General features: G+C 43.8%; 1 protein-coding gene across 3 annotated transcripts in view; it reads right to left on the bottom strand.

Annotated features, from left to right (window-relative positions):
• Nucleotides 1–822: 822 nt before the first annotated feature.
• The window catches only part of ANKRD29 (ankyrin repeat domain 29), a 127,838-nt gene continuing 104,370 nt past the window's right edge, over nucleotides 823–24,290 (bottom strand). For 2 of the 3 annotated variants that reach the window (XM_077267705.1, XM_077267704.1), the window contains exons 6-9: nucleotides 18,983–19,081; nucleotides 11,862–11,957; nucleotides 9,812–9,910; nucleotides 831–1,103 (exon numbers count right to left, since the gene is read on the bottom strand). In XM_077267705.1, the coding sequence (XP_077123820.1) occupies nucleotides 1,023–1,103; nucleotides 9,812–9,910; nucleotides 11,862–11,957; nucleotides 18,983–19,081 (375 nt within the window). In that variant the 3' untranslated portion in view covers nucleotides 831–1,022. Of the gene's footprint in view, nucleotides 1,104–9,811; nucleotides 9,911–11,861; nucleotides 11,958–18,982; nucleotides 19,082–24,290 lie in introns of all 3 variants that reach the window. The other variant, XM_077267703.1, reaches the window with a different exon arrangement.

Below are 24,290 nucleotides of genomic sequence, written 5' to 3'. Positions count from 1 at the left end.
GTGGAATTCAAGGAAGAAGAAACTGTGCAGCAATTTTTCCTTCTTGAGACTGTATAAAAGTCTCTAGCTGGTGCTCTGCAGCGGATTGAGCAGGCACTGAGAATGGGAGTGAGTGAGCTGTGGGATAGATTAAACTCTACTTGATGGGAAATATAATCTGAAGATACACAAGGAGAGCTGGCAAAAAATTCAGGATATGAATAATAACATACCACAATGGTGGCTGAAGGGATAAAGGTGAGCTAAATATAAAAATAAACTAACAGATATTTTGTTTTTCTGTGCCCCAGCATATAACAGTAATGTTGTGCAGCCCAGCCTCCTATAACAGCAGTCTGAGTCATCTAACCTACCTCCAATCATAGCAGTTATACTATGCAATCTGCACTTACATGGCCGTGGACTTCTCTGCACCGCAGATCAATTTCCTAATGGAATAATCTGCAGCAAGCAAGGCTGAGGAAAGAATTATCCATAGTTTAGACTCTTGTGGGACCACCATATAACAACAAATTGTCTGTGTAGCCCTCCCCACTGCTATAACTACAGACTGCCGTCTTTTCTGAACTCTGCTGAAAATACACAACAATTTCCCTAAGTTGAATATTTGCTTGTTGTTTGTTTCCAAAGCACTGTAAGGTGAAAAGTCTGATATCAACATAAACATTGTTTTAAAGTCAATATTAAAGTATTGTGATAAGTGAATACTGCTCAACATGTAACAAGTTGTTGTGAACTAGAAACTTCATAGAGGAGTAATTTTTAGGTCTTGCTGGCACATGTAGATGGCTCAGTACTTACAATAAACTGGTCTTAAGACTTAGCTGGTAAAGGTTTTATAGGGCTCTTTAAAATCCCATTTTCAAATCTAGATCAGCATTATTTTTCTACATTTTTCTATGTATTATACATTAGCACACTGTGAAGATCCAGCTGAGTATTAGGCTTGCAGCAGTAAAATAGGGCAAAATACAGTATATATTATATTAGCCAAAGAGAATAAGTAATACATCTTAAGGCCATCAACTCTTGATTGCTTCTGTTGTGTTTAGTAGACGTAATATTCGTTCATTTTTGGTAAGATCTGCTGGTTGTTCATTGGCCTGTAATAAAAATAAATTACAGTACATTACACTCCTACAATGTATTGGAATAAAAAAATCAGGTAAGCAGGTTAACATGGGAAACTCAAATTCATTTTATTGCACTTGAAGTCTCACAGCAAACTACAGACGTCCCTGGGATGGCTGCGTGGCTCAAAAAACTCTTGATTAAATACTCTCTTATGCCTTGTGCCCTTGATGAGTATTTGGTCAGTATTTTACATCAGTCAGAGGCGTAGCTAGGGTTTTGGTCTGGAGGGGCGAAGCTTCTGAATAGGCCCCTGACCAGGTAACCTTGATTACAACTGGGTGACGCTCCCTAATAGTGGAGGAGAACCTCAGCAGATGACCACGCTGTTGCTGAAAATAATCTCTATAAAAAGACCAATTTTGATATTACCGCCATATGGTCAGTGGTAGATATCAGTCCTACAGAACATATAAGAGATCACAGCACAGATACAGATAATGACTTACCGCTGACGATCTTTCTGTTGGAACATGGACATGGATTAACTGATCAATATTTCTGTATTGATGCCAATTTATTTTCTTAACCTAAACCACATGTTGGAGGGTTTCAGCTTTCAAAAGAATAATTTATACAACCAATGGATGAATTTAACGTCAGGTTATAAGCTTTTATTTACATAACATGGATAAGCGACATAACTCCTGTCAGGGACTGTATAGTATAATGCATCCACATAGGCAGCTTGTATAGTATAATGCACCCCCATAGGCAGCATGTATAGTATATTGCACCCCATCCATAGGAAGCCTGTATAGTATAATGCATCCCCATAGGCAACCTGTATACATAGCATAATGCACCCCCATAGGCAGCCTGTATACATAGTATAATGAACCCCCATAGGCAGCATGTATAGTATATTGCACCCCCATAAGCAGCCTGTATAGTATATTGCACCCCATCCATAGGCAGCCTGTATAGTACAATGCATCTCCATAGGCAGCCTGTATACATACGGTAGTATAATGCACCCCCATAAGCAGCCTGTATGCATAGTATAATGGACCTCCATAGGCAACCTGTATACATAGTATAATGAACCCCCATAGGCAGCATGTATAGTATATTGCACCCCCATAGGCAGCCTGTATAGTATAATGCACCCCCATAGGCAGCCTCTATAGTATAATGCATCCCCATAGGCAGCCTGTATACATAGTATAATGCACCCCCATAGGCAGCCTGTATACATAGTATAATGAACCCCCATAGGCAGCATGTATAGTATATTGCACTCCCATAGGCAGCCTGTATAGTATAATGCACCCCCATAGGCAGCCTCTATAGTATAATGCATCCCCATAGGCAGCCTGTATACATAGTATAATGCACCCCCATAGGCACCCTGTATGCATAGTATAATGCACCTCCATAGGCAGCCTGTACACATAGTATAATGAACCCCCATAGGCAGCATGTATCGTATATTGCACTCCCATAGGCAGCCTGTATAGTATAATGCACCCCCATAGGCAGCCTGTATACATAGTATAATGCACCTCCATAGGCAGCCTTTATGCATAGTATAATGCACCTCAATAGGCAGCCTGTATACATAGTATAATGAACCCCCATAGGCAGCATGTATAGTATATTACACCCCCATAGGCAGCCTGTATAGTATAATGCACCCCCATAGGCAGAATCTATAGTATAATACATTCAACATAGGAAGACTCTGTATTGTATAATACACCCCCCATAGGCAGCCTGCAAAGTATATTGCACCCCCCATGGCAGCCTGTATAGTATATTGCACCCCCATAGGCAGCCTCTATAACATGATGCAGCCCCATAAAAAAATAAATCCAATACTCACCTCTCTTCCTCCTGGTTCCTACGCTGCTCTAGAGCACCTGCACGTCTGAGAATCGCAGGTGCCGAGTAGTGATGTCATCGCAACCCCCTTGTCAGTGTCAGCGTTGGTGACATCAGACGCTGACAGGGGTATGATGGGAGAAGGAGCGTTATGCTTCCTCTCTCATCAATGCGGTCAGCTGTATCAGCTAGATGCCGATACTGTTGAACCTGCGATGACAGGTGGGGCCACTGCTGGCACCGGGTCCCCGCCTGATCAGGGGCTGCATAGCGGCCGGGCGGCAGAGCAGGGAGATTGATTCAGTATTTGTAAGGCAAAACTAGGAGTGGGTAAAAAATACAGAAATGGTGCACGTGTTTCCATTAAGGTACGTACCCAAGATCAGGATTAGTAGCATTTTGGACGGAGCATATTTAAGTCCCATCAACTGTGCTTGTAATGTAGAACGCAGCGTTTTGGCACAGTGAAAATAAGCTGTGTCCAAAACACTACTATTCCTGATCGTGGGCACATACCCTTATACTTTTCATCTGATTGTTCCACTCCAGATTTTTATTTGCAAATACTGATGTAAAATACTGACCAAAAACTGAATGTGTCAACATGGTCTTAGGGAATTCCAATATAAAGCTATGTTCACACATTCAGTATTTGGTCAGTATTTTACCTCAGTATTTCTAAACCAAAATCAGGAGCGAAACAAACAGAAGAAAAGTATAATAGACACATATACAACACTACCATTACTGATGTAAAATACATGTGAACAGACATAGACAGGATAGTTTACAGTTCAGGACCTTAAAGGGAGCCGGTCTTCAGGCTGGTAGCATTCTGCAGTAGGCTATTAAATACTAAACACGATCATATTTACTTTTTGTCATTATTCAGCAATAATCTTTGCATTTTATGTTTTTCGGTGGCATGGCAAAGTCACCGAGTCCTAGCTGCAAACACATTCTGGACATAGGAATTGAAATAAAAACATGATTGTATTTAGGTATAACAAATTGAAATACACTGGTGCTCTGCTAAGATAGAAGTGGGGGGGGGGGCGGAAGGAAAGATAGAGGAACCAAGTACAGCTGCTGGTGATGGACAGGGTCTGTGCAGCACCCCGTGTATGGGAATGATAGTAGATCAATCACCTGCGCTGTAAGGTGCAACTATAGTTGAGCACTAGAGATGTATATGGGAGCAATATGTCCACTAGAAACCTAAAAGAATGTAATTGCGCACTTACTGAATGCTGCAGTGAACGTAGTCTCCAGGTGCAGATGCGTGGGTCCTGCCGAAATGATGTGACCGGCTCCGTGCTGCAGAAGAAAGAGCCCGGGGGATGGCGGAAGCGCTCAACTCCCCACACAGCAGCTCAGGCAATCGGATGCCGGGGACAGGTAGATACCGCCAACTTCAAGCGTGCCCCGGCCGGAAGCAACGCCGAAGCAGTGGCGGAGTGTGAGGGGGGCGTGGCGGGGTGTGACGTCACACGGCTAGTGGGCGGGTGCGTATAGGGCTTGTCCAATCCAACGCGTTTCGAAGGATGCGATCCTTCTTCGTCAGGGCTGGAGTACCCCATGTAACCCTCCCCTTATATAGCGGTTGGCCGCCCCGGCCCCCTTCAAAGGAAGGCTACCTGTGTGCCTGATTGGTGGGAGTACTGATTGGGGAATTGAATGTAGAGTGATCAGTGCACCTGTGAACAGGCTAATTTTGCGGCACATGGACCAATAATAAGTAAGAGAATTGGGAGCATGTATAGATGGAAAATACGGTGTTTAAAGTAAGGGCAATGCAGTGCAAAATATGATATGTTCTTATTCATTTTAACCATACTAATTAAAATTTCTTATTTTTAATGCTATTTATTTCATATTTTCTTACTATTCTACCTTATGTAGGTCCTATTAATTCTTGGGGCATTGCATTTTGCACTGCATTGCCCTTACTTTAAACACCATATTTTCCATCTATACATGCTCCCAATTCTCTTACTTATTATTGTTCCTGAAGGGGTAATGTCAATTCCCCAATGTCAGATCTGGGAAGCACCATTTCAGCTACACTGCAGTGCCATAGCTTTCTTGAGATTCATTAAAGGAGTTATCCGGTTTAAAATGACAAGTCATTTTAGACCAGACAACACCTTTGTCCCCTTCACAACATACCAATACTTATATTTGTTGATAAGGAAAACGTCTTCAATTGCAGGCATTGTTTTAATAAATATCAAGGTCAGCCCACGACTTTGTCCAAGTTTTTAATTTTGGCCCTCTGTGTATTTGAGTTTCACACCCCTGCTTTAGATCCATATATAGACTCTCATTTGGAGATTATGTACCAGAGAGATTTAAGATATACTCAATTCTGTAAGGGTACCGTCACACAGTGGCATTTTTATCGCTACGACGGCACGATTCGTGATGTTGTAGCGATATACATACGATATCGCAGTGTCTGACACGCTACTGCGATCAGGCACCCAGCTGAGAATCGTACGTCGTAGCACATCGTTTGAAACTTTCTTTCGTCGCTGGATCTCCCGCTGTCATCGCTGGATCGTTGTGTGTGACAGCGATCCAGCGATGCGTTCGCTGGTAACCAGGGTAAACATCGGGTTACTAAGCGCAGGGCCGCGCTTAGTAACCCGATGTTTACCGTGGTTACCAGCGTAAAAGTAAAAAAAAAAAAACAGTACATACACACCATCTGATGTCCGTCAGGTCCCTTGCAGTCTGCTTTCCGCTCTGACTGTCTGCCGGCCGGAAAGTGAGAGCAGATCACAGCGGTGACGTCGCCGCTGCGCTCTGCTCTCACTGTACGGCCGGATCTCAGTCAGAGCAGGAAGCAGACGGCAAGGGACCTGACGGACATCAGATGGTGAGTATGTACTGTTTGTTTTTTTTTACTTTTACGCTGGTAACCACGGTAAACATCGGGTTACTAAGCGCGGCCCTGCGCTTAGTAACCCGATGTTTACCCTGGTTACCTGGGGACTTCGGCATCGCTCCAGCGCCGTGATTGCAACGTGTGACCGCAGTCTACGACGCTGGAGCGATAATCATACGACGCTGCGACGTCACGAATCGTGCCGTCGTAGCGATGTAAATGGTACTGTGTGACGGTACCCTAAGGAAAGACAAAAACAGATCATAGTTGACAGAAACATATGTCATGGTAAATGGACTCTGTTCTGCTGATTTAAACTGTATTTTTTTACGGGTTTACTGTGACAAAGGGGAACCAGAAGACCACAGGGTCTGATTTCTCCTACTATATACACTCCCTGACAGAAGTTATGTCGGTTATCCATGTTATGTAAATAAAAGCTTATAACCTGACGTTAAATTCATCCATTGGTTGTATAAATTATTCTTTTGAAAGCTGAAACCCTCCAAAATGTGGTTTAGGTTAAGAAAATCAAAAAGACAAAAGTTTTGTCGCCCACAGAAAGTAATGTGATATTCAAACAAATAATTATCTCTCATGACATACCCTTGGCCGGGCACTTCAGCATCAGTCGCACCAGGCATCGTCTGACACAAAACTTCTTTTGGCTGGGGGTAACCTATGATGTTCGTCAGTACGGCCAGACCTGTGACAGTTGCCAGCACATTGGCAAGAGGGGAGATCGATGCAAGGCCAAATTGCGTCCCCTCCCCATTGTGGAGGAACCATTTAGCCGAGTAGCGGTGGATCTAATAGGGCCGTTAGCCAAACCCAGTCCGTCAGGGAAAAGGTATATATTGACAGTGGTAGATTATGCCACACGGTATCCAGAGGCGGTTGCGTTACCTAACATACTGGCAGAGATGGTGGCGGCTGCCCTGCTCCAGGTTTTCTCACGGGTTGGATTTCCCCGGGAGATTATCTCAGACCAGGGTACCCAGTTTACAGCAGAGGTGACCAACCAACTGTGGAAGCTGTGCGGCGTAAAGTCCATTAGAAGCGCCCCGTACCACCCACAAACCAATGGGTTGTGTGAATGCTTTAACGGGACGTTAAAACCACTCATTGGGACTTTTACCAGGACCTACAGGGACTGGGAGAAATTCTTGCCACACCTCCTGTTTGCCTATCGGGAGGTGCCCCAAGAATCCACGGGTTCTCCCCGTTCGAACTGGTATACGGGAGGCGGGTAAGGGGACCCCTAGACTTAGTGCTAGAACACTGGGAAGGGGAGGGCATCATAGAAGGGGTACCTATGTGTACCCTATGTGCTGGAATTCTGGGACTGCCTACAGGAGCTGACCCAGGCTGTACATGGGAACATGCAGGTGGCCCAGCGGCGCCAGCGCGTATGGTACGATCGGAGGGCCAGAGAACGCACCTTGGAAGTAGGACAGAAGGTCCTGGTGTTAGAGCCCACTGAACAGAACAAGTTCCAAGCTGCATGGCAGGGGCCCTACCAGGTAGTGGGGAAAATAGCCGACACCACCTATAATGTCGCCAATTGTGACAACCCCAGGGTTATCCGCATGTTCCACGTGAATATGCTGAAGCCCTACCGGGAGCGCCCTGAAGAGGTAGTGGCCATCTGTGCTCCTGAAGCAGAGGATTTAGCCGGACTTCCCTTGCCTGATGTCTTAGGGGAAATGACTCAGTCTAAAACATGGGACCAGGTACACTTGGGTGAAGACCTACATCCCCGGGAGAGACAGCAGGCGGAGGCGTTGTTGAGGCAGCGACAGAGGATGTTTTCGGGGAGACCAGGGTACACTCGCCTGGCACAACACAAGGTTGAGACCCAGAATCAGACCCCCCTGCGACAACCCCCCTTCAACGTCCCTGAGTCTGTACGAGAAGGGATGCGACAAGAGATACAAGAGATGTTGTGTTTAGGGGTCATTGCAGAGTCAGATAGTCCCTGGGCATCCCCCGTAGTGTTAGTGCCCAAGAAGGATGGGAGTACACGGTTTTGTGTAGACTATCGTAAGCTCAATGAGAAAACGGTGACGCATGCGTATCCCATGCCGCGTGTGGATGAGTTGTTAGACCGGCTGGCGGGGGCAAAGTATTTGACCACCATCGATCTATGCAAAGGCTACTGGCAGATTCCCCTTAGTCCTGATGCTATTCCCAAGTCCTCATTTGTCACCCCGTTCGGCTTATTCCAGTTTCGAGTTATGCCATTCGGGATGAAGAATGCCCTGGCAACCTTCCAGAGGCTGGCTGACCGGCTTCTGGATGGTCTCCAGGACTATGCTTGTGCCTACCTGGATGACATCGCTGAAAAGGGGAGGCGTGTTACGGAACCCCTCAGTACCCAGAATATGTTGTGCAGTTATATGTATGTATAATAGGTTCCATGTGAGATGTATGTCCCTAATGCATCAGCCCACAGGCTGCGCCCCTGGGCAGAGGGGACAAGATATCCCCTTTCTGACCTCCCCCACCTTTGTAATTCCCACAGTAAATATCGGCAGGCTCCGGCCACCTGCGGCTATTGTAATGTATGTCTGGCCTGCCGCTTTTCAATTGGCCTGCCCTCTGTATCTGTGTGATATATTCTGTGTCCTGTGAGTAAAGTGTTGTCACACTGGAAATACGTGGAGAAGCAGTGATCTTTTATATGCGCCCATGTACCAAGGAATTCCAGCCAGCGTCCTTCATTCAGACTCCAGCCAAAGCAGAGTGGACCTCCTGACCCACGGGGTGGTACTGAAAGAGGTACTCTAACACGGTAGACCCCATTACAGTGGATCTTCATCCAACGTGATCCTTAGGGGGCATGTGACCTGGTGAAACAGAAAACTACTGCAGTAACAGAGGACATTGTCCCTATCTAGCTACTCCAGGAATGGAGAAGTTTGTCTTAGAGACATTTACAGTAAGAAGCGGGGACAAAAGCCTCAGGAGGCGGCACCAGTGACGCATCTTGAAGGCCCTTATGCAAGTCAGCGATGGCATCAGGCATCGGTGGGTGAACTACTACTTTTCTCTTGACAATGCAGCTGTCGGATGGACGTAAATTTGCATCATTACAGAGACCAGATCCAGGTTGGTAGATGCTAAGTTCAGGCCCCACCACAGTGATCATTGTGGGAGTGTTGGCTAGTGTGCAAGCAAACATAGTTAGTTTAGTGCCAAACTTAGGCAATTATAGGCATCAGATTGTTTCAGTGCCAAACATACTCAGCTCTCGGAGGTAACTATATCTGAAAGGGACTACAGCTGTGGAAAAGTGTACATAACGCCATATCGAACACTTCTTAGGTGGATTGCCTATGGGATAGGAGCAAAAAGAGATTTTGAGTTTTTCTGTTAAGTTTGTGAACTGCTGTGTTGCACCACCAATAGGTCATTCTTGACAACCATTTGATTACTCCTGTATCCTAGATAAACTTCTCGGCCACTATACTGGGCAGGGTTCTGTTAGGGAAATTATAGCAACGTAGTGACTACACTTGAGTCTACTGAGTTGTGCAACACAGTGGTCCTAGTCAGTATTGACTGGGTGTATGTAAATCTATTTGGGATCTTTCTATTATTATTGGAAAAGCATTTATCCAAATTTGTTAGTAAAAAGTTCCTTTGGCAAGCTTTGTGTGTGGCCATTTTCCTTGTACATGGTTTTGCTGTATCTTGGAGAGCCCACCCGGTACACGGTCTACATGTACTCTGAGTTGTATTCTGATCTCCGTTGCCATTCATGGATTTATCTTTTTGACCATTCATTTGACTTACCCCTTTGTCTTGGTCTGCTCCCTTCTTGACACTCTAACCTTGGACTATTACCTGACTAATCTTTTGTCTTTTCCCTTTGTCTTTTACAAACCGGCTGATCAGTAGAGTGCTAAGTGTCATAAATCAGTAATAAGTAATGTGTTTAAATCAATGTTAATATTTACTCACTTTATTTCTAATTGCAGGGTTGGCTCCAGCTTCTAAAAGAAGAGAAATTGATTTCAGGTTCCCACCTAGAACTGCAGCATGAAGAGCTGTGGATCCATTCTGGGGAAGATAAGATTTTAAAATCACATAAGTAGTAAATCAATTTAATACTAGTTCTTCCTGCCAAGTCAAAAAATTAATTTACAATAAATAATAACTACAGCTGTAACATGTGGCATAAAGTACTGAGTTTTTTCTTGTCTGAACTGTTTCCACTAGAGTTGAACCTTGACAGATATATCTGACAGCCATCTATCTGAGCATGCATTACTAAAATTAAAGTTCTGTTTAAGGGCAGGAAATCGGATTTGTGCAGTCCGATATTGAATCGGATAGCACACGGACAGCACACTGCTCCAAGTTACTATATTCAAAGGGCTGTTCAGAAGAATGATTTTTTTTTTTCTCAATCGGACTGTGAAAAAAGAATTGCAGCATGCACTACTTTCTTTTGAGTCTCGGATGAGACTCACCCATTCAAGTTTATAAGAATTTTTTTTTTTAATTTAGATAAAAAAGGGAGTGATAATAGCAACATTACCTACCTGTCCCACTCAGCGGCACTTTTATCACCCCCTTTTTTATCTCAATTTTTTAAACATTTTTTTCTGATACATGGTGATTCCTGGACTGGACCATCACTTTGGACAAGCTGCATCTGATTCTTCAATCTCTGGATTTGAAAGAGGGTTGTGCCTGGTATTTACACATCCGTCCAAGGTGAGCGCACTACCATATGACCTTTCTGTCAGCCCTCATCATCTCCAGTTTATGGCCGGGGTCACAATTGCGAGTGCAATGCGAGAAACTTGCGTCAGTCTCTTGCATCAATACCCGACACTGCCGCCGGCACTCAGGACCAGAGCGTGCAGCTGCATGTATTTCTATGCAGCTGAACACTCCGGTCCTGAGTGCCAGCGACAGTGCCGGCTATTGAGTCAGGAGACTCGCGCGAGTTTCTCGCATTGCACTCGCAAGTGTGACCCCGGCCTATTGAGGATTTCTACACTATGGAGCGCCCTGATTTTAATTATTCTCATTATAGGTTGAACATTTAAGTCTATGAGTGCATAAAAAAAAATGGATCCCACATGGACCATCCGTGCGGCATTCGATTTCATTTCTTTTATAACCTTAGGAGACTGTATTTGATCATGTACATTTTTTAATGTAGTGGTGTGAAAATGGCTCTCACATAGATATCACATGGACTTTAAAAACAGACACAAAATGAAAATTTTTTAAAGAATCATTTTTTCTGGATGAATCTTGGATGATTTTTCATATGCTCATCTGCAGTCGCCTTAAAATGAATCTGTCTCTAGAATCAACCCTTCTTTGCCAACCATATGGACATGTAGATCATAGGAAGCTGAATTAAATATTACCTTGATATCTGTGATCTGATGTCTTATTCCAGTCAAATCCATGTTTTTCTTACACGTAATGAGCTGTTCAGATCTACGGGCCACACTGACTCTGCCTCCAGAGATTATCTTACATGAAGTGGGAGTTACCAGTGTGATGGCCGCTCTCTGATCTCCTAATCTACATGTCTCACATTGGCAACACTCCCCTTCATTCATCTCTGGATACAGACTCTTGGGGAGATCTATGTCCGGCCCATAGATCTTAACAACTCATTTACATATTGAGAGAAATCTCGTTAATTCTAGAATAAAATATTTTATTGCTGATATCAAGGTATCTATTCTATTCTATACATGCCCATATAGACAGTTCAGGAGGGGTGATCCTACTGACAGATTCCATTTCATTTTAAAGTAACAATTGGCAAATTGTGGACCGGAATAATCTGCTTCACCTCCATGATTCCAGTATCACTACCTTTTTATAGATTGTGGGAGCGTGCTTGGCATTACAACTGGGCTAATTTTCATATTTCTAGCTTTAGAAAAAATCATAAGTATCACATTCCTGACATTATTATTTCAGAGCACCAATCTCTATGCTTTGTGCAGTGATATCCCATAATTATGTGGATTTTTACCTTTAAGACCCCAAGTGTGGGAGAAAACTTGAGTAGCTCTTCGATTACATCATTGAATCCTTTAGCTGCCGCTTTAAACAGAGCAGAGGTGCCATCCTGCCAGGAATTGGATAACAAAGAATACGCAATTAGTATTTCATGAAGCTAGGAATATACCTTTGTACAGTGTCTATGCGGCCCACTAGAGTACCAGGTGATCCTCTGGTGGATCCAGGTCCTCCCCAAAAAATGGTTCCTGTGCAGTGTCAGATTGGGGAGCCAACGGCTCCCCAGGGATTTCCCCTGTGGAGCACTCTGAGCCTGGCCCTGAGGGACAGCAAGAGGACAGCCCCATTTGCAGTAAATCACTTACTACTGGGGTCTATCTCTTGATTCCCAACAACCTATTAGACCTTATTGATAATGTGTCCAGTGTGTACGATAATACCAATGATTACCATGCAGCGAAAAGTGGATGTGCACAAGCTTTAGGGTATGTGTCCACGTTCAGGATTGCATCAGGATTTGGTCAGGATTTTATGCAGGTAAAATCCTGACCAAATCTGCACCTGAGGTCACTGGCAGGTCACCTGCGTTGTTCTTACGTTGTTTCAGCAGTGTAAGAACATGCTGCGTTCTGAAAAGACAAGCCGCATGTCCGTTTCCGCGGGTGTGCCGCATGCGTCTTTTAATGCATAGTAGAGACGGGATTTCATGAAATCCTCTCCACTATGCTGTAACATCTGGACGCTGCGTGTTTGACGCTGCGGCTCTACATAGCGTCAAACATGCAGCGTTTCCTGAACGTGGAAACATACCCTTATACAGCTTTATTTCCAGAAATATTTTGTCTATTATCATACAAGGAACCCCAGCGCAAAGCTGTTTTTTGTGTTTAGCAATAATAGACATCATGTTGTGTAGTTACTGTAGTGGTAATAGTGGGAGTAGTAACAGTAGTAGTAGTCGTAATTGTAGTAGTAGTAATAGCAGTACTAGTAGATGGCGTTGTAGTAGTAGAAGTAGTAGTAGCAGTAGTAACAGTACTAACAGCAGTACTAGTAGTTGCAGTTGTAGCAGCAGTAGTAACAGTAATATTAATAGTAGTTGCATTAGTAATAGTAACAGTTGTAGAAGTAGTAGTAATAGTGCAATTAGTAGTAGTAGCAGTTGTACTAAGGGCTCATATTTACTGGGGAGAAAAACGGACGAGTGCAATTCGATAAAAAATCAAATTGCACTCTGACCAATGTTATTCAATGGGTTACATCTCATCTGCAATTTTTTTCTCAGCTGAAATCGGACTGAGAAAAAAATTGAAGCATGCTGCGATTTGCCAGGTGTCTCGCCAATACAATTCAATGGGTGCAAGAAGAAAATCACATGGCATACGGACCATCCATATGCCACCCTTTACAGATACCTTACCTGTGGCGCAGAACACTGTAAATTGTCCTGTAAATGATTGTAGAATAATAGTTGCAGAGAAAAAAACACATTGCATACGCATGCCATATGGATGTCATACAGATGCTATGTGAGAAAAATTGCATTGTACTCGCATGACACTTGTCCGTTTTTTTGGTCCTGATATCGGAACATTTTTTTTTCACACATATGGGTATGAGCCCTAATAGTAAAAGTAGTAGTTCCATTAGTGTAGTAGTAGTATTAGTAGTTGTAGTGGTAGTAGTAGTATTAGCAGTTGTAGTAGTAGTGGTAGTAGTAGTATTAGCAGTTGTAGTAGTAGTGGTAGTAATAGTATTAGCGGTTGTAGTAATAGTAGTAGTGGTAGCAGTAGTAGTATTAGCGGTTGTAGTAATAGTAGCAGTGGTAGCAGTAATAGTATTAGCGGTTGTAGTAATAGTAGTAGTGGTAGCAGTAGTAGTATTAGCGGTTGTAGTAGTAGTATTAGCAGTTGTAGTAATAGTAGTAGCAGTTGTAATAATAGTAGTGGTAGCAGTAGTAGTAGTATTAGCGGTTGTAGTAATAGTAGTAGTGGTAGCAGTAGTATTAGCGGTTGTAATAATAGTAGTGGTAGCAGTAGTAGAAGTATTAGCGGTTGTAGTAATAGTAGTAGTGGTAACAGTAGTAGTATTAGCGGTTGTAGTAATAGTAGCAGTGGTAGCAGTAGTAGTATTAGCGGTTGCAGTAATAGTAGTAGTAGTAGCAGTAGTAGTATTAGCGGTTGTAGTAATAGTAGCAGTGGTAGCAGTAATAGTATTAGCGGTTGTAGTAATAGTAGTAGTGGTAGTAGTAGTAGTATTAGCGGTTGTAGTAGTAGTATTAGCAGTTGTAGTAATAGTAGTAGTGGTAGCAGTAGTAGTATTAGCAGTTGTAGTAATAGTAGTAGTGGTAACAGTAGTATTAGCGGTTGTTGTAGTAATAGTAGTAGTGGTAGCAGTAGTATTAGCAGTTGTAATAATAGTAGTGGTAGCAGTAGTAGTAGTATTAGCGGTTGTAGTAATAGTAGTAGTGCTAGCAGTAGTATTAGCGGTTGTAATAATAGTAGTGGTAGCAGTAGTAGTAGTATTAGCGGTTGTAGTAATAGTAGTAGTGGTAGCAGCAGTAGTAGCAGTAGCGGTTGTAGCAATAGTAGTAGTAGTTTTCCTAGTAGTAGAAGTAGTAACTGCACTTAATGCAGTAGTATTAGTAGCAGTAATAGTGGTTGTAGTAATAGTAGTAGTAGTAGTGGTGGTAGTAGTAGTAGCAGTTGCAGTTGAATTAGTAGTTGTAGTACCAACAATAGTAGGAGCAGGCCCGGATTTAGGGGTGGGCCCAAGGGGCCCAGGCCCTGGGCCACCCACCAAGCGGGGGCCTCCCACCAATATAGGGATAAATATCTCAAAACATGTAAAATACACGTCTCTTTGCTGTGAACCGTTTCTGATGATAAGGAACATTTAACAAAATTGAAACTATTGAAAGTGTAGGGACCTGGCTACAGTCCTACATCTCAGTGGCTGGTACAGAGCGGCAGAATCATGGCACCTGACCTGCGTCAGCATCCACTTGGTACCCTCCCTGTACCTAATGCCTAGCTTATGGCATGCGGCAGCCTTCTCCGATCCCAACAGAAGCTTCTAGGCGCTATCTATTCAGCTATATGATCGCTCCCTCGGATTAGATCAGATGAGAGTTTATTCAGCTACCTTCGAGGAAGGAGGCGGAGCCACGATGTTGGCGTGAGAAGAGGATTCTCCACCGCGGAGCGCGGCAGGACTTCACTCTGGATCTTCAGTCACTGAAGATCCAGAGGTGAAGTGGTTCAGTCTTCAGTGTCGCGGTGGATGAGTATGATCTCTGTCTGTCTGTGTGCGTGTGGGTCTGTCTGTGTATCTTTCTTGCAGCTCCTGTCCTACACAGTACCATACTGTATATACAGGTCCACACTATATCCTGCATTACAGTGTGTCTGTGTATACTGTACAATTATTATGCACAAAGAGTTTATGAGTGATAAGGTTAGAATTTTTTTGTTTGTCATTTAAACTCATTGATGGTGATGTGTGTCAGGGCTCTTTATATCACTGAAAGCAATTGCAGATACCTGTGCAAATTAGTTTGGCAGGTGTGTCCAAATAAAGGCAAGACTACTTAAGAAGGCTGTTCCACATTATTAAGCAGCCTACATTTTTTGCCAAAATGGGAAAGAAAAAGGATGTGTCGGCTGCTGAGAAGCAACAAATTGTGGAGTATTTAGGTCAAGGCATGACTACAATCAACATTGCCAAGATACTTCATCGTGATCATCGCATCAAGAAGTATGTAGCTGATTCCCAGCACACACGTGTGCGTGCTGATAAGGAAAAATTGAGGACCCTTTCCAACAAGCAATTGCGTAAGGTTAAAAGAGCAGCTGCAAAAATGCCTTGTCATAGCAGCAGACAAGTTTTTGAAGATGCTGGTGCCTCCAACGTCCCCAGAACAACAAGATGCTGGGTCCTTCAGAGGTTTGCAGCTGTGCGTAAGCCATCCTGTCGACCACCTCTATCCACTGCACACAAGCAGAAACGGCTCCAGTGGGCCAAACGATACATGAAGACTGACTTCCAAACTGTTTTGTTCACCGATGAGTGCCGTCCAACGCTCGATGGTCCAGATGGATGGAGTGGAGGATGGCTGGTTGATGGACACCCCATGAAAACACGGCTAAGGTGCCAACAAGGAGGAGGAGGAGTAATGTTTTGGGCTGGAATCATGGGGAGAGAGATTGTCGGCCCCTTTATGATCCCTGAAGGGGTAAAGATGAACTCCATAATCTATGTGGAGTTTCTAAAACAACACTTCCTGCCATGGTTCAAGAGGAAGAACCGTGCTTTCCACAGCAAGATCATTTTCATGCATGATAATGCACCGTCTCATGCTGCAAAAAAATCACATCTGCATCTCTGGCTGCTATGGGCATAAAAGAGGACAAACTTATGGTGTGGCCAGGGCCGGCCCGAGAGATTACAGCGCCCTAGGCGAAACTATTTTGTTGCGCCCCTACTACTTTGCCGCGGCAAATTTTAGGCCACGCCTCTGACCACACCCATTCATAACTAGCCACACCCATATCCATGTCCCAACCACACCCATTTAGCACTGCTGATCACACTGTTTCATAAAGAATAATTATAAACAAAAAAATATGGCCACACAGTGCTCCATACTGTATAATGGCCACACATGATGCTCCATACTGTATAATGGCCACACACGATGCTCCATACTGTATATTGACCACACATGATGCTCCATACTGTATATTGGCCGCACATGATACTTCGTACCGTATAATGGCCACACATAGCTACTCCTACACACACGGCTGCGCTCCGTACACATGCACTCCGCTCCATACACCTCATACACACGCGGCTCCGCTCCGTACACCTTGTACACATTTAGCTCCGCTCCATACACCTCATACACACACGACTCCGCTCCGTACACCTCATACACACGGCTCCACTCTGTACACCTCATACACACACGGCTCCGCTCCATACACCTCATACACATTCAGCTCCGCTCCATACACTTTTTGCCTTTTGAAAAGATTTTTTATAATTTTTTCTATTTTTTCTCTGGCGCCCCCTTAGGGTCGGCGCCCTAGACGGCCGCCTAGTTCGCCTATACGTTCGGGCCGGCCCTGGGTGTGGCCACCATCTTCCCCTGACCTCAACCCCATTGAGAACCTCTGGAGCATCATCAAAAGGAGTGTCTATGATGGCGGAAGGCAGTTCACATCTAAGCAACAGCTCTGGGAGGGTATTCTGTCCACATGCAAAACAATTGAAGCAGAAACCATCCAAAAACTGACAAATTCAATGGACGAGAGAGTTCAGAAGCTTCTTTCGAACAAGGGGTCCTATGTGCAAATGTAACATCACCTAGAATAAAGTGTTCACTTGAAAACTGTTTGATTTCATTTTGTAATAAGCTGATAAGGCTTATAACTTCACAATTGACCATTTTTTTGTTCAGAATAAAAAAAAAGGTTGAAAACTCTGCTGTGCATAATAATTTGGAACATGCATTTTGAGTGTTTATTTTTTTTTTAAAGATTCTGTTTTCATAGGCAGTTTGTTCCAAAACATTGCAATTATACTAGAATAGTAGATGACTGGAAAATAACAATGACTGCAGTTCAGATAGGTAATTTAGAGAAAATAATGAGGAAATATTATTTGCATAATAATTTGGAACACAGTGTATGTATATAGTGTAGACTTGTTTACAGTATAGTGCTGTATAGAACCTATAAAAAATGCACTAAGGGATCCAGATACTAAAAACAATCAATTTATTAAGAATATATTATAAAATACCATGATACTAACAACGGGATTTAATGATGGAGACAACTACTAGATGGAACCACAGGTCAAAGGCAAATGAACATAACAGTTGTATCAGCACCCTACCAGAGTAAATACCGATATATCTAATCATGTTTATGCTGACCAAACAAAGTGCACAAGTTTAACTGGTAAGAAGTATCCAGTGGTCAACAAATAGGAATCAGGGAGGGAAATAAAGCCATGTAAACCAATATATTTACCTTAGACCAGCGGTGCCATTGCCCCTACAGCCGTTTCGGCTTGTGTGCCTTCTTCTGGAGGTGTGCTGTGTATACACTTTCTACAGCCCCTCAGCCTCTATTCTATATACAGCCAGCACAGCAACAGCCTCTGATATATGCAGCAAATATTGAGATAGCTCTAAGGATATATCTAATTTTGATGGTAACAAACTGCAGTGGCGAGCGTTCCTTCTTAAAACTCAAATTAGTTGAAAACCGATTAAGGACATCCATGAAGCAGGAACGACTTGTAAATTTGGCTATCGTGAGCATCGAGTCAGATTTACTGCATGAATTGGACTTTAGTGACATCATTAGTGATTTTGCAGCACGAAAATCAAGGAAAGTGCCTGGATTGTAAAAAATGAATGATTTTACCTGAATTACTCTGGGTAAGTGATTTTTGTAAATAAACTTGCGTTCGTTTCATTTTGTGTTTTTCATTACATATTGCAACACCTTGAAAAATGGGCCTCCCTCCAAAATGGGCCCCGGGCCACCCACCTCTTAAATCCGGCCCTGAGTAGGAGTAGTAGTAGAAGTAACAGCGGTAGTAATGACAATATTAGTAGCAGTGACAGTTTCTAAGCAGTTTATAGGAAACCCATTCTAACTGATTATGTACAAGTCTATGTGCGCTGTAGAATACATCTGACATGGCATAAGTTATAGTAACGTTGTTGCGTGCTGGTAGGTGTCTCCCATTTTACTAAGCTCTTGCTGCGTTTTGAAAAAGTGCCATGACATGTACAAAAGGACAAAAAGATGCACAAAAGTTGTTTAGAACTCCATTTTCTACAATTTTTGTGACTTTTTGTTGCAAATTTCTTGGTGTAAGAGAGGTGATAAATTCCCCCCAGAGCATATAACACAGTTACATAAACCTGGGACATATTTAAGCAGAGCAACTTTGGGGAAAAAAACATGCAAACTATATATTCCTTTATTTTTATTTTGCATTGGGTCATATTAAAAATGTGTTTATGGCCAAGAACTCTGCTGTACCCATAAGAATTCTGCAAACTAACAGCCACTTGGAGACTTCACTATTGATAAGTCACTGTGGTCTTACTGTCCGCAGAGCATCACGGTCGGCTCCTCTCAGCAGAAGGACCCTCACCACCTCGCTGTACCCCAGCTGGGCCGCTATCCAGAGAGCTGTCGTTCCATCCTGCACGGAAAGAAAGTGGCGTCAGGTTATAGAAATTCTACATTACGTGTGTTGCAATATGTAGAGTCTCTTATAACAATTCTATGAGGAGAATATGGCTTTTTCTTCTAGCTCTATTCCATTACTCCAAGCAGGGACTTTAAGCTGTGCCAGGAGGACCTCACAGGGTGGCACCTTGTGTCTGCAGAGACGCTTGCACAACTGAAGACAGGAATTAGCTGCCAGACTTTTTAGTTCATTTGTTCGACAGAAAGGGTACAAAAGATATTAATGATCTGCAAAACGTACGCATGGAGGAGCTGTCATTCTTTATAAGTAATTTGAGGGCATATTCTGCCTGCATCTCTTTAACATCACAGATAACAGATTCTCCTTTTATTTAGCAATTTACCAGCCCAGATACAGGGGATCGCCAACAATGCAAATATATTCACTATCGTCTTGATTGATGTGTGATTGTGACTTATTGAGTCTGAAAATTTTTGTCACGTACTACTTTAAAACAACCAGCAGAGGGCGATATTGACTTAATGATCATTTTTATAGCCTTGGGCGAGCTCGCTATCTGATTTTTAGGGCCCATGTGGACTTCTGACAGAGGAGAATCACAACAATCAAAATGAAACGGCCAAAAAATTAAAAAAGTTTTTTTTCAAGAGTCTGTATTATGCTGGGCAAAAGGAGATTTTAATTCTGCTTACAACTATGTAACATCTAGCCATAGTATTTTCTACAAAACTGGAAAATAAAATTTGAAATGCAGAACTGAAATATATTGTTGCATTATGTGATTGCAATATACAGCAGGAGGGCAGGATTTAGGATATATCTGCTCATTTCTGATTACAGAAAAACTCATAAAAACTCATATGCAATTGGCAGGTTTAGGGATAAGGGGAGAGGTACAAATCGGGGGCTTTTAGATGTAAAAAAATTGAAGAGATATGAAGTATATGATTACGAAGTACATGGAGTCAGACGAGGAGTTGTGGGTCCCATAAGCAGCTAAAACAGCGCACAAATAATTACAATGGTTGAATGGTTTTGCAAGTAGCGTGAGACCACACGGACGATGCTGTGGCCACATGGTTATAAAAAGAAATCATATGGTTACCCATAAAAATGTGGCAAAACCTTGTGGCCAATTAACACTGTATTTGAAAACTGAATTCGCCACAATTAGACATGGTTTTGGCAGTTGCACATTGCAATGCAGGATAAAGCCAGGGTCAGACAAGCATATGAAAACTCGGCCGATTGTCATGCAGAAAACATGGAGAATTTTCACCATTATCATCATCCATATGGCATACGTGTCCGCATTTTACAACCGTGAGACATCCAATCCAGTTTCCTAGCTTAATAATGACAATATATCCATAAAAAATCAGATGCTACACAGATGATCCGTATGAGGTCAGATTTTTTTGCAAACCCATAGGCTGGAATCAGCGTGTCTCATCTGATCTACTGAAGAGACTAGTGCATCCTGGAATTTTGTATCACACGGACACTACAGTCTAGGAGGAAATAGAGGAAAAATAAAGTGCTTGTGCTGTATGGTCCGGCCATCAATCTAATAAATAGCGGCATTCAAATAACGCTGTATGAACCGGTCACCAGCCAGTGTGTGTATAAGCACAGATACAGAGTGCTATTAAGTGCATGGAAAGGAGAACAGGGAATAGTTAGATTAGTGAGGTGAGGTGATAGACCAGTCTAATCAAACGTGTTTTAGGGCATGCTTGAACCTGTGGATACTGAGAATTAACTGGATTGTCTGGGATAGTACATTGCAGAAAACTGGTGCAGCATGAGGGAAGTTCTGCAGATGGAGTGGGCACCTGGGATTACAGAGGATGTTAGTCTTAGGTCATTGGCAGAATGGAGAGGATGGGTTGGCTGGTGGACACAGATGAAGAAGTGGAGCGGCCCCCAAACACAGGGCAGCGGGGTACTCGGTACCGGGTCTCTCTCGGTTCTGGGGATGTCACGGTGGCCTGACCCGGTCCGTGGCCCTGCTAAGGGGCGCCCAATTAAAGATGTAGGTGACGGTGTAGGTCGCAGTAAATAACGAGGACACAGGGTTGCAGTCTCTTTACCTCTTTACTGAAGGCTTTGGCATCCACAATCCAGAGCACTGCTAACAGGGCTGGCTGAGACCGGCCAGTCCGAAGGCACATCCAGAGTTCCCTTTACAGGTGGAAATCAGTGGCCTTCCTACCAGCGCCTGTGTGTTGTAGTACCTCCCTGCTGAGCACCACGGGATAGTCCTCACAACTGTCGTGTATGTTTCTGTTCTTTCTCTCTCCATCCCCCAGATGATATGGATAGGACGCACCCGTATGACGGGGTAGGCCTGGAGTTATTTTATAGGGACCCTAGAGACGCCCCTCTCCCACAATTGCCTCCGTTGTCTTCGTTAGGTGTAAAGGTGAGACAGCCAACCTAAAGTTAACTGCCCGGCCGTAGTTCAAAGTAATGCGTAGAGTCTATTACTTCCTCGGTGTTCCGGCCGCCGGCTACGCGCCTCAGAAGGATGTTGCTGATCTTGAGGCACGACTCCTTCTGGTTTTATCTCCTTTGTGCTGTGATCTCGTTTCTCACTTCTCCACAATATGCTTCGCTTCGTGTCCTTTCTTAGGAGTCTGCCGCTATAAGGCACAGGCACGGCTCCGTAACGATCTGTCTGTGCTAGGCCGCTGTAAGGATCCCACCCCTGACAGGTCCTCTCTCGAACTCTCTCCAGCTACTTTCTGCCTAACTTCCTATCCAACCCCCAGTTTTACCCATGTGTGAGGAGTGGCCTAGTATATAGGACCTTTTGCTCTCCCTGGCGGCCGGAGTGTGAAGTCTAATGTGTGTCTGTGATACCTGCAAGGTGAACTCTTTTAGTGCAATCAGACGTACCATCACTCCCCCTGGTGGAAGAGCGACGTTACTGCAATGACCAGACTCTGGGGCGCTGCAGAAGGAGATGTAACATGGTGTGGAAATCTGGAAAGCTTTGCGGGAGTTATACATTTATACTGGACGATGTAGCGGATGTGAGTCCATTACAAAGACTGGCACAGAGTGGTGGCATCAGTGTAGCAGTTGGACAGAAATATGATCCTGGCTGCTGCATTCAGGATAGACTGGAGAGGGGACAGTTTAGTAGAGAACTGCAGTAGTCCAGGTGAGAATGAATAAGAGCAACAGTAAGGCTATGTGCACACGTTGTGGATTGGGGTGCAGAATTTTCCGCACAAAATAAGCATCTCCTGATTTGACGCGAATTTGCTGTGGATTTGCCGCAGATTTTGTGCGGTGTTGATGCGGAATTGATGCGGATTTTGTGCGGATTTTCTGCTGTTTTTACCTCTGCGGATTTCTATAATGGAAGGGGTCAGAAACGCTGCAGTTCCGCACAAAAGAAGTAGCATGCTACTTCTTTTGATACGCAGCGGTTTTCATGTGGATTTTTCCGCACCATTAGCACAGCTTTTTTTTTTCCAATTAATTTACATTGTACTGTAAATCACTGTGCGGGACTGCAGCGTTTCTGTGCGGAAAAATCCACTGCGGACCCGCACAAATTCTGCATCGTGTGCACACAGCCTAAGAGTTATTGCAGAGTCAAAGGTAAGAAAAGGTCAAATTCTAGAGATGTTTTTGAGGCACAGGTGACACGAGCGAGTGAATGAATGAAATATTTTAATCAAATATAACCCCATGACATTGGGTATTCATGATGCCCGTGAGTTTCACTTAAAACTGACCGTTAACCTTAAACTCTTCTAACCACCCATTCCCCGCACTCTTTTAACCCATACCCCAATGACTACTCATCAAACGTTTGTTTGGATAAATTGGCCACAGCAGCCTTTTTATTAACATTCAAACATAACAGTTTAATTTCTTAACATTAAACCCCAGGGAAGGCGGTCCTCGAAGCCCCAAGAATTAACCAAGTCATATCCAATCTCCATAATTTGGCTTCCAGGTCGTGTCCTTGCCTCTAAACCACACCAGGGGGAGTCCAGGATCTTAATAATCCCCCCCCCTCCAAGCCGCCATTTCTTAGCACCACCAACTTCGAGGACCTCTTTCCCCCCTGCCAACAACACAAATGTCCTGACGCCTCAGACATTTGTGTCCCGCCACACCAGCAGCCCTTTTTCGATACCCTCTTGCACCGCTAGACACAAGTCCAAGCCGATGGCATTCAAGTGGACACCATCCTTTCTCCAATACTCGCCCGTTCCCGACTCTAAATCCACGTGGCGAATCACAAGAGCCCCATTCCGAACCATAAAACGGGAAACCGCCCTATTAACCTTTATTCTGGCCCTGTTTAAACCCTGCACCGATCGTGCCCCATACCAAACTTTCCTGGAAACGATATCCGACCAGATCACCAACAAACGCGGAAACATAGCCCACAGCCTCAAGACATCAAACTTGATGTCATTGATCAACTCCCTACAAGGGCGTTTTCCAAGATCATTGCCCCCCAAATGGATCACCAATAAATCTGGAGCCCGGTCCAAACTGCCAAACTTGTGAAATTACGGCAAAAGCTGCTTCCAGTACATTTCACGTTTTCCGATCCATCGTATGATTGCCGAAGACTTCTCCACACCAAGCTGCCTCCCTTCAGGGCGGACATCCACTTGCAATGCCGCCCAAAAGATGAACGAGTGTCCCATAATCCATGTAAGTAAAGGCCTCTTCCCTGAAAAGAAAAGACAACATACCAAAACATAATAACCGTAAAGCACAACCCAGTCAAATTATCTCCCAATTCAAAACACCCCTCAGACCAAGGACGGGCGAATATATGACCTGAACCTCGCGGATTCCCAAAGGCCGATCCTTCGCACTACGTCCTCCCCTAAACCTCGTCTGGCTGCCTCCGTAGCTGCACCTATTCTAAACGAATGCCCTGAAAAATTCTCGGCCGAAATACCCCCTCACGTCAAGCAGCGATTAAATATCGTAATAAACTGATATCGAGATAAAAACGAACCATCCCCGTGTAATAACAACGGCTCATCATCCCAAACCAAACCCCTTGAAAATTGCTTAAAACATAATACGGGGCATAACGAGGAACCAGCAATTTCAAAAAGAACAATTTTACAACATTTTCCAACCAAATCCGTTTTCGATCGACGCAGCCAGATCAGCAACCTATCCCCGTGCATAACCACATCACGGCCCAGCA

The sequence above is a fragment of the Ranitomeya variabilis genome, chromosome 6 (assembly GCF_051348905.1).
Source record: "Ranitomeya variabilis isolate aRanVar5 chromosome 6, aRanVar5.hap1, whole genome shotgun sequence".
NCBI lineage: Eukaryota > Metazoa > Chordata > Amphibia > Anura > Dendrobatidae > Ranitomeya > Ranitomeya variabilis.
Note: the sequence above shows the minus strand (reverse complement) of the source record. Positions and strands in the feature narration are given on the sequence as shown.